Source organism: Heptranchias perlo, chromosome 8 (genome assembly GCF_035084215.1).
Source record: "Heptranchias perlo isolate sHepPer1 chromosome 8, sHepPer1.hap1, whole genome shotgun sequence".
NCBI classification, from domain to species: domain Eukaryota; kingdom Metazoa; phylum Chordata; class Chondrichthyes; order Hexanchiformes; family Hexanchidae; genus Heptranchias; species Heptranchias perlo.
In genome coordinates this window covers 19,090,643-19,108,420 of record NC_090332.1, presented here as the reverse complement: position 1 = coordinate 19,108,420, position 17,778 = coordinate 19,090,643, and the positions used below count along the sequence as shown (strand labels likewise).

The 17,778-nt window shown below is 43.4% G+C and overlaps 1 protein-coding gene across 1 annotated transcript in view; it reads left to right on the top strand.

The window, feature by feature from the left end:
• Positions 1-17,778, top strand: part of foxn2a (forkhead box N2a) — a 52,436-nt gene that overhangs the window by 22,523 nt on the left and 12,135 nt on the right. The window contains exons 4-6 of the mRNA XM_067988762.1: positions 10,571-10,698; positions 15,111-15,175; positions 17,013-17,081. Coding sequence (XP_067844863.1) covers positions 10,571-10,698; positions 15,111-15,175; positions 17,013-17,081 — 262 coding nt within the window. The remainder of the gene's footprint in view (positions 1-10,570; positions 10,699-15,110; positions 15,176-17,012; positions 17,082-17,778) is intronic.

Here is a 17,778-nt window from a genome sequence, read left to right as displayed (position 1 = left end):
AGGTTTTAATTTTCAGAGATTGGTGATAGAATTTTAATATTACTTCCTTTTAATTGGGGGGAGAAAAGAAAACTTAAGATTGGTTTCATTTGCAAAGCTGTCAGGAAGTTACTAAGCGGGTATGGGTTTCATTTTGTGGCTTGGTTTAGAGTTGTCACGGCAACGTTTCCTTTAGCTCTTATCAGTTTGTGACCTACCGGTAATATAATGCATGACTGTGATCTGGGTTCACTGGATAAGAGTATTAACGCTTGTAGACAAACCATGTGCTTCCTGTTTGTCAAAAATTTGTTCTTGACTCAGACAGTATAAAGAACAACTTCACACAAATGCAGTGACAAGAAGTGCATTTAGGAACATAGGGATACTGCTGCTACTGTTGTATGAATTTTACTCGTCCCCGCTTCTCCAATAAAAACATACTTCTCATCAAGCATTGTGAATTACGCATAGATTTTTCTCCCAATTTTAGGCTGTTCCTGACCACCTTCATTTTTGTACATCTGATACAATAATGAACTGCATGACTCGAGGTCTTAACAGTGTAACTGTGTGTCAGACAGTGACTGGATCTGTGACAGTATATAATCTTATAGTGTAACCTTGTGCCAGTCGGTGGCTAGGTCTGTGAGTGTAAGGATCTTGCAGTGTAATTGTGTGTCAATCAGTAATCAGGCCAGTGGGAGTAGGGGTCTTCAGACCCAAGTTAAATCTCAGTTTGCATTATGTTTAAACATTGGATTAACTCCAAGCTTGTTGTTTAACTTGCTTATAATGATTGAGACCAGCAATAAATGGAGTAAGACCAAGATAGGGTCTTTTTCCTGGGATAAAATGGAGCAGTAGCATTCCACTGGGCAGAAGAGTGATTGTGATTAATAGTTTAAAATTGTGAGGGTCGTTACTACTAGCAACAGCTTAATTCGGCAGTGTATCACACTATGCTGTTTTATTTCTGATTGACCCTGACTGAAGAGTAAATGGTGTGATAAGCTTCTCTTTTTGAAGACTATGTGCTATTTGTGACAGACTTATTCTCTGCTGCTGTGTTGGGGACTGTGGAGCATATTGTTTATGCAAGCTGCAGTGAAGTGTGATGTTTCCACAAAGTTTCTAAAGCTTGGAGGTGCACACTTACAGTTAAATACAAATGGCTGCTTCCGGACTCCAGGGAGGAAATATCTGTTTACAGAAAACCAACTTAGAAACAAAATCACTGGGCAAGGAAATGAGAAACCAAAACCACTCCAGTTCTATCACTAACCACTTTCAACACTGTGCCAGGGCTCAGGAATTTTGTGTGTGGGGTTTTGTTTGAGGGTAAGTCTCTGTCTTAAGGCATTTTCTTTCTTCCTCATGGCAGTCAAGATCAGAAAATGTTGGTGAGATTTATGATCAGAAAGACTGAGACTGATCACAAACACATTTAAACAAATAAAGCCATATTTACTTTTAGAAAAGAGGTAAGTCCAAATCGGTTGCAGTTTTAAACTAAAGAATGAGAATTGAGAGTATGTTTCCTCTTGCATGGCTCTCTCTGCACCATCTCTGGGTGGGGTGGGGCAGGGGGGGTTGTTGACTGGTTCTCAGCCGATCACCAATACCACTTTGAAGCTGGATGCTAAGGGGAGTGTCGGTGGCTTTCAGAGTGTGACAACTCATCTCCTTATTTGGTCTTCCTGCAGGGAAAAAACTGATTTTCACATGGCACTGGCTCATGGTGGGACAGTTGAGAGCAGGAATAGATACTAGGTTACATCCTGGAACTCTACACTCCAGTTGACATACACTGCACCTAAAACTGTGCTGACTGTTTAGTTCAGGGGAAAACACATTTTTAAATTGGATTTCCAAAATTCACTGTGGAATATGGATTGAGCGGTTTTGGGGAAGAGAATATAACTGGAGACTGAAAAATGGAGGAAGAAGGATAGGGGGAGGGGTGACCAAAAGCAAGTTTGAAGTAGGTTTTGATTTTTTTTAAAGGAGAGGTTCAGGGTAAAGAGTGTTCCATATGCAGAGCTGAAATGGCTGAAGGCTCTGCAGCCATAATAGAGCAAAGAGGAGGGATGCAAATGAGGTTAAAATAGGATGCATGGAGAGTACAGGAACATGGGTTGTAGGGAGGGGGCGAGGCCATAGAGGGATTTATCGATGAGGACAGAGATTTTGAAATTGCACTTTAGGAGCCAGTGATGGTCTAACCTCCAGAACAAACAGTAAAAAGATCTATTTGTGGATTTTTGGTGATGTGGATTGCCTTCTATCTGCTTTTACTGCTGTGCTAAACAGGCACTGTCCCAGTCTCTGCTGAGTTAGTTCATTCTAGCTGGTGCACAACAATTGGCTACAGTGCCCAGCTTCTGATCCCTATTCAGTGACCCCTCCTGGAAAGTGTGCATATATGAGCATCAGGTGAAATTGGGATTGGGCCTGGCTGTGATTCCCCCTCCACACAAAAAAATAGCTCACCAGCATTCACTATTTTGGTCATACTTGAAGAATGGTCAATTCTTCACAAAGTTAACATGCCAGCACAGCAAGCAATTGGGAAAGCAAATGTATGTTGACCTTTATTGCAAGGGGGTTGGAGTATGAGAGTAAGGAAGTCTTGCTGTAATTATATAGGGCTTTGGTAAGATCACACCTGGAGTACTGTGTACAGTTTTGGTCTCCTTAGCTGGGGAAGGATATACTTGCCTTAGAGGGGGTGCAATGAAGGTTCACTAGATTGATTTCTGGGATGAGAGGGTTGTCCTGTGAGGAGAGATTGAGTAGAACGAGCCTATATCTCGAGTTTAGAACAATGAGAGGTGATCTCATTGAAACATATAAAATTCTTACAGGGCTTGACAGGGTAGATGCTGAGAGGCTGTTGCCCCTGGCTGGAGAGTCGAGAACTGGGGGTCATAGTCTCAGGATAAGGAATTGGCCATTTAGGACTGAGAGGAGGAAAAATTTCTTCTCACAGGGTGTGAGTCTTTGGAATTCTCTACCCCAGAGGGCTGTGGCTGCTCAGTTGTTGAGTATATTCAAAACTCAGATCGCCAGATTTTTGGACACTAAGGGAATCAAGGGATATGGAGATAGGATGGGAAAGTGGAGTTGAGGTAGAAGATCAGCTATGATCTTACTGAATGGCAGAGCAGGTTCGAGGGGCCGTATGACCCACTCCTGCTCCTAATTCTTATGTAATTGTGCAGGTATTGGAAGGTGACTAGCATCTCAGCCTGTACATTCAGGAGAGATGGGGAGAAAATTGGCTAAATAAAAGATGCCATCATCTAGAAAGTGCTTTGCAAATATATTTTTATTTGTTCACAAACATATGATGCAGTCACATAAATCGTCTTGAAACATCATATCATTTGCGTGTTCATAGTGATGAAAATGAAGTACAGTTCTCCCTCACTGAAATAAAAAAAACTTTGCCAAATACTTCCTCGTGACAGCAGTGCCCCCTTAAGACCTTTTCAATCCCAACTGTGCATTTGGTGGTTGCCGTTATCTCCCACCAACAGAAAGTCAGCTCTGCCCCCAATTTTTGTTTTTTTTTTAATTATAGGAGTTCTAACTTTCACTGTGCTAGCTGGCAAGTAATTTGTTTCTGTCAATAATCTCTGACAAAAATGATTCATCAGGACTCTTCGCTCACTCAGCGTTATTCCCTATTATACCCCTTCAATATTACTGTGCTGCTTCCAATATTATGTCAAATCTACTCTCTTTATACCGTGGGCCAAATTCAGTCACCATTGGAAATTTTGCATGTGTGAGATTCAAGCAGTTTGTGCTTTCACAAATATAACTTTATACATATGCAAGGATCATGCCGGTCTGCCTGTCTACAGACAGGCCCCAAATTGACAGTGTAAATCAATGTGTGATCAGCACATACTATTTATACTTATCAGTGGTGGCAGTTTGGATTGGAGGCAGGAAGTGAAACTCATGTTCCAGGAGGCTCTCATTGCCACCAACTGTGCAAGAATGTTGGTTGTTTACACTGTCGGGTTCCTGGTTCCCCTGCCATTGGAGGGGTTGGTTTATCTGTTTCCTTTATTGGATGTAAGGAGTCTTACAACAACAGGTTATAGTCCAACAGCCTTATTTGAAATCACAAGCTTTCGGAGCTTTCCTCCTTCATCAGGTGAGTGTGGGATTCCATAAAAGGTACAGCATATATAGTCAGAGAACAATGCCTGGTGATTACAGATAATCTTTCCAACTGCCCGTTATCATACCTCGGCAGGGATATAATCAAAGCAATCAAAGGAGTGGAATGGTGTTCAGACAGAGAAACATTACATACAAGACTACTGAACACACAAACGGTCAGAACAGAAGGACAGACAGAGAGAGAGAGAGAGAGACATCCGAAAGGCAGAGAAAGAGAGAGAATGACCAGTTGTATTAAAAACAGATAACTTTTTTTCGCTGGTGGGGTTACATGTAGCGTGACATGAACCCAAGATCCTGGTTGAGGCCGTCCTCATGGGTGCGGATCTTGGCTATCAATTTCTGCTCGACGATTTTGCGTTGTCGTGTGTCTCGAAGGCCGCCTTGGAGAACGCTGACCCGAAGATCGGAGGCTGAATGTCCTTGACTGCTGAAGTGTTCCCCGACTGGGAGGGAACCCTCCTGTCGGGCGATTGTGTGGTGTCCGTTCATCCGTTGTCGCAGTGTCTGCATGGTCTCGCCGATGTACCATGCTCCGGGGCATCCTTTCCTGCAACGTATGAGGTAGACAACGTTGGCCGAGTCGCAGGAGTATGAACCATGTACCTGGTGGGTGGTGTCCTCTTGTGTGATGGTGGTATCTGTGTCGATGATCTGGCATGTCTTGCAGAGGTTGCTATGGCAGGGTTGTGTGGTGTCCTGGACGCTGTTCTCCTGGAAGCTGGGTAATTTGCTGCGAACGATAGTCTGTGTGAGGTTAGGTGGCTGTTTGAAGGCGAGTAGTGGAGGCGTGGGGATGGCCTTAGCGAGGTGTTCGTCGTCATCGATGACATGTTGAAGGCTGCGAAGAACATGGCGTAGTTTCTCCGCTCCGGGGAAGTACTGGATGACGAAGGGTACTCTGTTGGTTGTGTTCCGTGTTTGTCTTCTGAGAAGTCATGATGTGGAGATGCCGGTGATGGACTGGGGTTGACAATTGTAAACAATTTTACAACACCAAGTTATAGTCCAGCAATTTTATTTTAAATTCACAAGCTTTCGGAGGCTACCTCCTTCGTCAGGTGAACGATGTGAAACCTGACGAAGGAGGTAGCCTCCGAAAGCTTGTGAATTTAAAATAAAATTGCTGGACTATAACTTGGTGTTGTAAAATTGTTTACAATTGTCTTCTGAGAAGGTCGATGCGATTTTTCACTGTGGCCCGTCGGAACTGTCGATCGACGATTCGAGCGTCATATCCCGTTCTTGCGAGGGCGTCTTTCAGCGTCTGTAGGTGTCCATCACGTTCCTCCTCCTCTGAGCAGATCCTGTGTATTCGCAGGGCCTGTCCATAGGGGATGGCCTCTTTGACGTGGTTAGGGTGGAAGCTGGAAAAGTGGAGCATCGTGAGGTTGTCCGTGGGCTTGCGGTAGAGTGAGGTGCTGAGGTGCCCGTCTTTGATGGAGATTCGTGTGTCCAAGAATGAAACCGATTCTGAGGAGTAGTCCATGGTGAGTTTGGTGGTGGGATGGAACTTGTTGATGTTATTGTGTAGTCTCTTCAGTGATTCTTCGCCGTGGGTCCATAGGAAGAAAATGTCATCTATGTATCTGGTGTATAGTGTTGGTTGGAGGTCCTGTGCAGTGAAGAAGTCGTGCATGAAAATGTTGGCGTATCGGGGTGCGAATTTGGTCCCCATGGCTGTTCCATGTGTTTGGGTAAAGAACTGGTTATCGAAGGTGAAGACATTGTGATCCAGGATGAAGCGGATGAGTTGTAGGATGGCGTCTGGAGATTGGCTGTTGTTGGTGTTGAGTATTGATGCTGTCGCAGCAATGCAGTCATCGTGGGGGATACTGGTGTAGAGTGCCGAGACGTCCATCGTGGCGAGAAGTGTTCCTGGTTCAACTGGTCCGTGGGTGCTGAGTTTTTGTAGGAAGTCTGTAGTGTCGCGACAGAATGTGGGGGTTCCCTGTACGCTGGGTTTCAGGATGCCCTCGACGTATCCAGAGAGGTTCTCACACAGGGTTCCGTTGCCTGATACGATAGGACGTCCGGGTGTGTTGGCTTTGTGTATCTTTGGGAGGCAGTGGAAGTCTCCCACGGACCAGTTGAACCAGGAACACCTCTCGCCACGATGGACGTCTCGGCACTCTACACCAGTATCCCCCACGATGACTGCCTCAGTACTCAACACCAACAACAGCCAATCTCCAGACGCCATCCTACAATTCATCCGCTTCATCCTGGATCACAATGTCTTCACCTTCGATAACCAGTTCTTTACCCAAACACACGGAACAGCCATGGGGACCAAATTCGCACCCCAATACACCAACATTTTCATGCACAAGTTCGAGCACGACTTCTTCACTGCACAGGACCTCCAACCAAGGCTATACACCAGGTACATCGACGACATTTTCTTCCTATGGACCCACGGCGAAGAATCACTGAAGAGACTACACAATAACATCAACAAGTTCCATCCCACCACCAAACTCACCATGGACTACTCCTCAGAAGCGGTTTCATTCTTGGACACACGAATCTCCATCAAAGACGGGCACCTTAGCACCTCACTCTACCGCAAGCCCACGGACAACCTCCAGATGCTCCACTTTTCCAGCTTCCACCACGTCAAAGAGGCCATCCCCTATGGACAGGCCCTGCGAATACACAGGATCTGCTCAGACGAGGAGGAACGCGATGGACACCTACAGACGCTGAAAGACGCCCTCGTAAGAACGGGATATGACGCTCGACTCGTCGATCAACAGTTCCGACGGGCCACAGTGAAAAATCGCATCTACCTTCTCAGAAGACAAACATGGGACACAACCAACAGAGTACCCTTCGTCGTCCAGTACTTCCCCGGAGCGGAGAAACTACGCCATGTTCTTCGCAGCCTTCAACATGTCATCGATGACGACGAACACCTCGCTAAGGCCATCCCCACGCCTCCACTACTCTCCTTCAAACAGCCACCTAACCTCAAACAGACAATCGTTCGCAGCAAATTACCCAGCTTCCAGGAGAACAGCGTCCACGACACCACACGACCCTGCCACGGCAACCTCTGCAAGACATGCCAGATCATCGACACAGATACCACCATCACACGAGAGGACACCACCCACCAGGTACATGGTTCATTCTCCTGCGACTCGGCCAACGTTGTCTACCTCATACGTTGCAGGAAAGGATGCCCCGGAGCATGCAGACACTGCGACAACGGATGAACGGACACCGCGCAACAATCGCCCGACAGGAGGGTTCCCTCCCAGTTGGGGAACACTTCAGCAGTCAAGGACATTCAGCCTCCGATCTTCGGGTCAGCGTTCTCCAAGGCGGCCTTCGAGACACACGACAACGCAAAATCGTCGAGCAGAAATTGATAGCCAAGATCCGCACCCATGAGGACGGCCTCAACCGGGATCTTGGGTTCATGTCACGCTGCATGTAACCCCACCAGCGAAAAAAAGTTATCTGTTTTTAATACAATTGGTCATTCTCTCTCTTTCTCTGCCTTTCGGATGTCTCTCTCTCTCTCTCTCTCTCTCTCTCTCTCTCTCTCTGTGTCTGTCCTTGTGTTCTGACCGTTTGTGTATTCAGTAGTCTTGTATGTAATGTTTCTCTGTCTGAACACCATTCCACTCCTTTGATTATATCCCTGCCGAGGTGTGATAACGGGCAGTTGGAAAGATTATCTGTAATCACCAGGCATTGTTCTCTGACTATATATGCTGTACCTTTTTATGGAATCCTACACTCACCTGACGAATGAGGAAAGCTCCGAAAGCTTGTGATTTCAAATAAAGCTGTTAGACTAGAACCTGGTGTTGTAAGAATCCTTACATTTGTCCATCACCGGCATCTCCACATCCTTTATTAGAGATCAGAGTGGGACTGGTTGCATAACTCCACCAGTAAGAGAATCACAGCCATCAGTAAGTTACAGCAGCTGCGACATAAGGATTTTTATCTCTTATGATCAGTATCCTAGGAGTTAATCAGAGGTCTGTCACAAAAACAGAAAATGTTGGAAATACACAGCAGGTTTGTTGGCATCTGAATGACAAAGCTAGATTAAGATTTCAGGTAGAAACCTTCCATTAGAACTGATAGTTCTGACAGAGTTTTTACATGAAATGTTCACCTGTCTTTTCTCAATCAGATGTCGATGGATGTGGTATGCATTTCTGACACTCAGTTTTTTGGTTTATTGCATATGTTTGCTTCAGTTATACTAGCTTCATTACAACAATTATAAACTTTATGGACTGCGATCATACCATATGTATGATGCAATGAGTCAATACTCGTGCCAATCTCTGCCAAGCGATCAATGTTCCTCTGTGACTATTGTTTCTGGGCTCAAACACACCAGCATTTTTGATCGACATCAGTCCATTTATACATCAATAACTAGGGTAATACCCCACGTATTGTGGTACTTCTGACACGTGCTTACTGCATTGTGCATACCCGTGGAGAGTGTTAGTTGTGCAGGCTTACCAACCTCCACCTATGAAAATGTCTGCAGTGCTTAAAATGGCTAATGTCAGCAGACAGGTGACTATTTGGTTCAACGCAGTGACTTTTGCTATTGGTTGGCCCTGCTATCTTGTGATCATAATACTTCAATTCCAGGCACTGCTGTTTTTGTGTGCATCTCTCTTCTGCTTTTGACAAATGCTGTGTTGTTCTGCCACTTCCATTCTAGTATACTATTGGTAGGGCCTGAATTAACATTGGTTCACTTGAACAAGACCTGTCCATTTTAGGCAGTGTGCAGCCATTCCAATTAGTGCATCACAGCCGATGACAACGTATGTTTACTACATTTCCATGTGGCAGGAGCCTCGTGCAGGTTTTCTAAACACAAATGCTTGTAAAGTACAATTAAAACCATTTTGTTTCTGGTATGGACCAGTGATTTTAAGCAACTACAAATGTGACTGCTTAGTAGGTTTCTCCCTTCCTTTCCCGAAGATGAAGAATAATGTTGGGCATGGTTCCATGGGCACCAGCCACCCTCCCGTATCTCACTTGAACGGCTATTCTTCATGTATGAACCTAGGAAATTCAACTGTTGGGGCATCACAGCTGACCATGATTCTTTCTTCACCTTAACGGTGAATATTCTAGCAAAGATCACTGGATAGCAATCCGAAGCGGGATCCCTGCTTAATGTTCCCCCTACTTTACCTATTATGTATGTACAGCTGTTGATTTATGCATGGACATTGTATGAGCCTAGAAATAAAGAAAGAACTTGCATTTATATGGTGCCTTTCATGACCTCAGGATGTCCCAAAGGGCTTTACAGCCAATTAATTACTTTTGAAGTGTAGTCACTCTTGTAATGTAGAAAAGGTGGCAGCCAATTTGCACACAGCACGTTTCCACAAACAGCAACAAAATAAATGATCAGGTCATCTGTTTCTACATGTTGGTTGAGGAATAAATGTTGGCCAGAACTAGGATAACTTCCCTGCTCTTCAAATAGTGCCATGGGATCTTTTCCATCCATTTGAGAGGCTTTGGTTGAATGTCTCTTAACAGTGGAACACTTGCTCAGTACTGCATTGAAGTGACAGTCTAGAGGGTCATTTAACTTGACCATAATTCCTAAGCTGCTTTGAAATGTCTCGATTGAATATTGCTTTAGTCGATGTCAGATTCAATGACTGAAAGAATCAATGTTACATACATCTGGTAGAGAAATGACCAGTTTCATGGCATATAAAAGATGCTATGCATATTGAGGAATATTATGCATTATATTCAGCCTCCCCCACAGTATTTTTGGAATGTCCAGATCCTTCCTAATAATTTTCACAAAATGTTCGATAACAAGAGCCAATATTAAGCAGAAACTATGGGGCAATCTTAAGTCATATTGTGGTGTAAAATGAGGGGACGTAAGTCCGTCATTATACTTTCTATCTCAAACACAGTACCTTAATCCAGCATGTAAAAGAATCTCCAGCCCTGAGTTTATAATGGGAAAATCCCACTCCCACATTTAGTGACTCACTTTTTTTTAAATAAGTAATTACAGCCACTGGAGCTTATTGAAGGTATGAGGAGATGTTACTATCAGGTGTTTCTGTACGTTGCCATGTTTGTGTGATAATGGTGCCTCTTGAGTCAAGGAGAGGGGGATAGGAAAGAGAAGCTGGTATAGACAATTGACAAGGAAATAAACTAGAATAGTAGCTGAATAATGTAATGAGATATGCTGTGGAAGAGTTACTGAGCCCAGTGCCAACAAGGTATGTTGAAAGTAGGCGCATTAACCTACAGGGTCTTTTATTTACTTGTTGATATAAATTGTGAAATATTAGCTTACATCAGCACCATGATATGAAATAAGATTCTGCTCTTTGTGATTTCTCTGTGACAGACTGTTGGGAAGGGCTCACTGTGGTGTGTAGACCCACAGTACAGGCCAAACCTCATTCAGGCTCTGATGAAGACTCCATATTATTCAACAACACAAGTCTTCTACACACCGCCAGCCTCACCTCCAAGGTAAGTGCATCATTCCCTTGAGCTCTCTCATAACTTTTCATAGGAAGACTTATAATCTGCCCAGCAATGAGAATAATGCTTTTCCTTTAAAATGTAACCTTTATGACTACCCATTAGCTCTGTTGGTAAGTGCACTCCCAAGTGTGTAACTGAATTATATATTCCAAGAAGCTCCTGAATTCAATCTATGCTGACCCGTGCTGAGTTAGCTGATCTCAGCTGGGGCAGTGGTATGCAGGTGATGCAAAGCCTGTCACTAAACTACGGGGTGTACAAATCACTTTTGGTATGGACTTCCACAGCAATAGCAGTACTGGGGAAAGGGGTTAAAAGTATGTGTATTTCTTCAATTTAATGCTGTTCGAAGTGGACTCATTTATGCGACCTTGAACTTGAATTTGCTGTGAAGTGACTTGGTGCAACAGCCTCAAAGTAAACCAGGATGTTACTCTTGATACAATATTCCATATTCACATAGCTTAACTATTGTGAAAAGGACTTGAACGAGCACTGAGGTTTAAAGGCAATGATTGACTCCACTCCATCAGGACATAGGAATGATAATAAATGAGCCAGTTGTCGTGTTACTATGGGAACACATAGGTGGAAAAATGTGTATATCATCATAAACATCTTTTGTTGCTTGGTAACTAATCATATGTGTGGCATACTAGAATAATATTTTTACACCTCTTGCCTGAAAGACTGACCCAGTGAGACATTATTGACTGCAACTTCCAAATATGGGAACTGTGAGGGAATTTTTTTTTCACCCTGGGACGGATGGGGCGTTCCCATTAAAATATAAGCTTTCATTTCAACAGTTACAGTCGTTCAGATACATTGTTTGATGTGCACAGCGTCAGGAATGTGACAGATGGGTGTGGTTGAAAGGGCAATGTTGTGCTGCTGCGTAAGAAGGTAATTATGTGGCACAGACAGTGATTCACTCAAACACAACTTTCCCAGAATTATGATCTGCTTCATGTTCCATGCTCTCTTCCCCCACCCTTATGGGAAATTGCAGGATATTTGTCTGGATTATCGATAATTTTTTTGGTTTTTTTTTGTTGTTTATGGTGGGGGGTGGGGCGAACAGAATCCTACTTTGATTGCAGATCAATCCGAAAGGAATTCTCTTCATTTTATGCCTGATAACTTGGAGCTTCGCATCTCGGTGCGGTACAGAGCCCTATCGAGCAGGATACTGCTGGATTAGCCAATATCAACTGGCACAGAAGTTGTAGTGCAACAGTAAACTTCAGTGTTGGCCTGGGCTAGGGAGCCAGTGTTCCTGATTCTGATCACTATCAATGACCCCTGCTGGAAAGTGTAGGGGTGTGGATATTGGGTGAGGGCTGGATTGGGCTAAGTTGTATTGCCCTTTCATGATAAAATAGCTTGCCAACAATAATTGCCTAGGTTCACATAATATCATGACTGGCTTCTGGGGCCAGGAACTGGAGGGCTGTGGAACCGTATCCCAGCAGCAATTACTTCCTACAGGAGAGGAGGGGGAAATGTCAGATGAGGGAATACACTGTTAACTCCGTGTTGGTTTGACACACTTATCCATTAAAGAACAGACACTTTCTCCCATATTGTGAGACCCCAATCTCACCTAAGGCAATGTTGTATGTAGGTAAAAGGTATTATTTCAGTAAGAAATGATCTAGGAATAGGTTGCATGGCTGTTCTCTCATCAAGGGGCAGGAGACTTTTTAAAAATATATATTTTTTTTGAAACATGAGAAGGTCAAAGGACTAACTTTAATCCATAGGCTAATGGGATGGGTTAGCTTTGCTAAGGAATGCTGACTATGTGGAGATTACTAATGGTGATTGTATTGCATCAACATTTCCTGTCGTAACATGTTGCTTCAGAGAATCTTAAATATTCTTAACTGTTTGCAGTCCAGCATTTCACTGAAATTGCTGCTTTTTCCACTTTTCTCTTGTCCTATTGCGAGGGTACTGCCTTTTGATATGGTATGGTTCTAGCTCCCCCTTCCTAGCCCAGGTGTGTGGAGGCAAACTCAAATGCCCTGGCAAGGATCAGCTAACTCAGCCAGACCAGGAATTGAACTTGTGATGTTCCTGCTCTGCATGGCACAATTCTGCTCTAGATAGTGTATTTATAAACTGAGGTTACATAGACGTTACAACATGGAAGCAGGCCATTCAGTCCAACCGAGTTTTGGGGAGCCAGACATGTTTAGTTTCAAATAAAGTAAAATGCTGGAGCCAGGAGGACAAATAGGGCAGGCCTTTTCTTCATTCGTGAGGATAGACCATCTAACTTCCCCTCGCGGTCCCTTGCTCATTGACATCAACCAATCTCTATCTTTTGGCTCAGACCTTACACTTTTCAAAATCACTGTTGTCACACTCCTCAGAAAATTACTCTTAACCTCTCAACCAGCCCATCACCAACTTTCCCTTTCGTTCTAAAGTCTCACACATGTGTTCTCACATCTCCCTGTTTGAAGCCTCCCAATCAGGCTTTTGCCCACCCATAGTACCAAGACTGAACTGGTCAAAATCACCAACACCATATTGTGTGACTGCAACTGAGGCTTACCCTCCCTCCTCATGTTTTTGATCTCCTCCAGCCCCATGTTTTCGTGTGCACCCTTCACTCTTTTGACATTGGCCTACTTATTGTTCCTTGCTCCCATCAGTGGCCACTCATTCAGCCACGATACCCCTGCTGTCGGAACACCCTTCATTAGCATCTCACCTTGCCATATCCCCTCTGCCTCCTTAAGATCTTTCTTTGACTGTGCTTTTGCCCCTACAAACCTCTTCCCTTTCTCCTTCCTGCTCAGTGTCCTCTCACTATCCTCAAAGCACTTTATAGGGCGGTGAAGTTTCTCAGTACGTAATAAAATGTCAGTGGGTGTGGTTAAATACTGACCCTAGATTACAGTCTTGATGTAGAGTGTCTTACAGAAAAGCCCAAATTAAGAGGACCAAAGGCACTTTGGGGCTACTGGGCATTTTGCTACATTGCTGCTTTAGTCTGTCGGCTGAAAAAAATGAACATGTACGCAGATGTATTTATTTAGACACTGCAGTAAAGGGGTGAACTGCAGGGAATCCAGCTATGGTCATCTCTGTACAATAAGAGCAGAGGGTTCTTTTTGTAAAACCACTCCAGTTTGGTTGCAGTTCAGTATCAGTGTGACATGGTACTGTGATCACAAGTCCAGCAGGTCATTTAGTAGTCCTTATTTCAAACAACACAATGGGATTATCCAGGTGGTAGTAGCAGGGAGCAGTAAACAAACTTGTTGACTGAAAGGAGCTAATTTTTTTTTAAAACTGCTACCGACTGGTTTCTGATTTTTAAATTTCTAATCTCCCGATTCATCTCTTGAGCACCCAAAAATAGAGAGTTCAGGGGAGGAGGTGGGTCAATTGTACAAGCAATCTGCTATCTACTTTTTCTTTGCACCCTTCCCCTGTTTTGGCAGGATCTACTCTCTACTTTCTAAGGATGAATATCTTGCTGACACTTGCATTCAAACATAAGAATGGCCACTGAACAACGTAGCTGATAATGGCTGGTGCCTGTTGAACTTTACCGTAGCATAACTCAGTGCCTTCAGGATTGGGGCGGGGGAGGAGGGGAGGAATGAGTACGACTTACATATGGTGCTGGAACTTACATGTGATGATGCACCTTGGTGTGATTGACATAGGTTCCCTCATGAGCCTCTACAGGATGAATCAAGTCATCTCAACTATTTCCTCTTGAGGAGCTTCCAGGTATTTCTCCACAATGGAGAAAGGAGGAAAATTCTTTCCAGGTTTCCTATGCACCTGATTTCATAACAGCATTGATAATGGATTGAAGGCCGGTGTCTCTTCCTTTTTGACTAGGATCATATGGGGGCTGAAAAATTATGATTTATAAAAATGTTGGAAATGACTAAGGGCAATTATTCCAGTGAGAACTTTGGTTTAAACAGCCTGAGTTAAGTAAAGCTAAAGGAGAGAATGGCATCATGATCATCTGGTTAGTGCCTACTTATTTGACAGGTTTGATTCTTGGTCTTTGCTGACTTAGCTGATTTCAGCTGAGCAAGCAGTTTGGATGCTACAATTATCCTCCATGTCTGTGTGCTAGGGAAAGGAAAACAGCCAGAGTGTCCACTCATCAGTAGCCAATGACCACTGCTGGAAAATGTATGTGGGTGTCAGATGAGCAAATAATTTGGCTCAGTCATGATTTCCCTGTGATCAAAAAGCCTGTTAACACTCACTGTCTAGGCTCATACATGAAGAGTGGCCAAATGACCAATAGTACTTGTGAAGATGTACCACAGCAAGAGTCAGCACCTTCAGGAAATGAGTTATTTTAAGGCTTGTTTGTTTTTAAAAAATATATATTTTGATATTTCTTTCAGTGCATCACCACCTCCTCATCACCTCACATCAACGTCCCCACAGCTCCGAGCCTGCCTTCAGAAAGGTGAGTTCAGTTTTTCTTTTTATAATTTTTTTTTGGAAATGTGCATACACTGATAAGCAGAGATTGCATAATCAGAAGCGAAGAACTAATATAATCATTCCTTTTGTTGGAAATACTTCTAGACCTTTTGAAAAGTAGCCATTATTTGCAATATAAAATGACTGACACTTTTTTCTGTTTTTTTTTTAAAAACTCGATGAAAATAAGTTCTGAAATTTCCCCATTGTATTCTTTAAGTCTATTCTGACACGCCTAACTGAATTAACTCTTCACAGAGCAGAGAGAGGGAAAAGGTCTATTTTTCTTGCCAATTTTCTTCTCTCATGTCTTAAAGACACTGACTCCTTACAGTTCTGTGAGCCTCCAATACCATGTTGAGCCTTGACAGTGAGTATTGATAGGTTCCTCAATCGCAGGGGCATCGCAGCTGAACCCAATTATGTAACGACCCACATACATGCAATTCCAGCAGGGGTCACTGGATAGTGATTTGGAGTGGAAACCTTTGTCATTGTTGCCTGTTGCCCCCCCGACCTAGGAAGTTAAGACGGTTTGGTGCCCCACTACTTCCCTAGCTGAGCCCGATTAACTGGGCTCCGATCAGGGCCTTTCTAGTCTGTAAGGCTCATCTACTCACTGGATAAACTAGCTAATCATCGGGGAAGGGAGGGGGCACTTAAAAGTAAAATTGCCCCACTGGCTTAGCAGAGTGTTATGAGAACACAGTTGTTTTTGATTGGTTTCACAAAATGAAAGTTCACTAGTACTGGGGAAGTGGTTCACCAATATGCAAGGCTGCTGGTGCTCTGGAATTCAACCTGCTTACATTGCGGGATGGATTTCACAGCAACAGTAATTTCAACCCTCTCAGCATTGGGTAAGGAGAAGCTCGGCCTTGGCTTTGATTTCCCACATCGGGAATAACTGGTTTATGCCAAATAAATGGCTGAGTAGGTCTGGCTGCATAATTCCACCAGGAAAAACCACCTGCAATTTACAGCAGCTGTATTTTTATTCTCTTAGCTAAATCTACTTTACCCCTGTCCTGAGGGCATATCTGCTCGGTATAGTTTCAAGTATGCCAATCACTCTCCACTTCTTCATCCAAGTGCCTATTCTTCATGTGAGTCTAGACGATGTGTTGGCAGATTAAACAAAAGCACAGTTGAGCCCAATTCTGTCCATACACATGGACTTTCTAGTATAGTGATGAGGAGCAAGCGCCTTTGCTGATATTCTTTCTCTCCCTCGACCTGTAGAGTATTGTGGCCAATTGTAGCAACCCAATTGTGCCCCAGCTGAGATCAGCTAACTCAGCACATAATGGCAATTGGGCTGTACAACTCAGTTACGTGCTTCCTTTACCAACTATGGCATTGGAGCAGATGACAAATCTTATAACACCAATGTGAACAAGAACCATCAATACCCTGCATGTTGCCAGAATGGTCTTACATTTCTATCTGATTGGGGTTTACACTTACTGCGAAGAAGCTGGAGTGTGTAGGTATATTTTTCACTGTTGGCAGTGCAGGAACTATTGAGTCTAGAATTTCTATGCCCGTGCTTGTAACTATGACTACCAAAACCTAACACTATAATTGGCTGTTGGCAGCTGACTAAAATCTGGCCAGTTACAATAGGTTGTTCATAATTTATATCACTGCCCTCCCAGGAGAATAGAACTATTATGTTATTGACTTACCAGTGAAGAGACATGATTGCTGGTTTTGTCATTTTTACATCCCTCTGCCAAGCTAGGGCTGGCCTTGTACCTGAAGGTTGATCTAAAGTCGATTGTTAATGATCATTTGAATTTTTATATTTCCCTTATTAGGTTCTGATATTGATGCTGCCACTGCCATGATGTTGCTGAATTCTTCTCCAGAGCAAAGACTTCCTCAGTGTAAGCCTTCCTTTTTTGTTTCACTTTAATGCCCCAATAGATCAGGCTAATAAGCCTATAGCACCCTTCTCTGTGGCCAGATTGAGAGCATTTACTTGAAAATGTAGAAAATTGACTTGTAATTATTACAAAGTGAATACAAGCAACAGTTTTAGGAGTTGCTCTGCTCTGATTCTCGTTCTAGATTTTCTGCCCTCCTACCATGAAGATGCTGACTCCGTAGAAGTTTACAGTACAGAAGGAAGCCCATTGTATCCGTGCCAGCTCTTTACTAGAGCAATCCAAAACTAATCCCACTGTCCCATTCACTCCCCATAGCCTTATATCTTCCACTGTTAAAATATTTATCCACTTTTCCCACAAAAGATGCAATGATCTATGTCTCAGGCACTACCTGTGGCAAAGCAACTCTCTGTAAAGGTGTTACTCCTGAACTCTTTTACTGATCATTTTAAATTGATGATGCTCTCATCACTGACTCTTCAACCAAAGTAAATAGTCTTTCCCTATATACACTATCAGAATCGTAATTTAAAAAAACCTCCTATTAAATCCTAGCTTTCTCTTTTCATTGTAAACAGTTCCTGTATCTCAAGTCTCTTCATAGCTGCAGTTTCCCCCTCGGCATCACCCTGTTGAATCTACATTGAATAGTCACTATGGCTTTAATGACCTTTCTATAATGGGCCATCCAAAA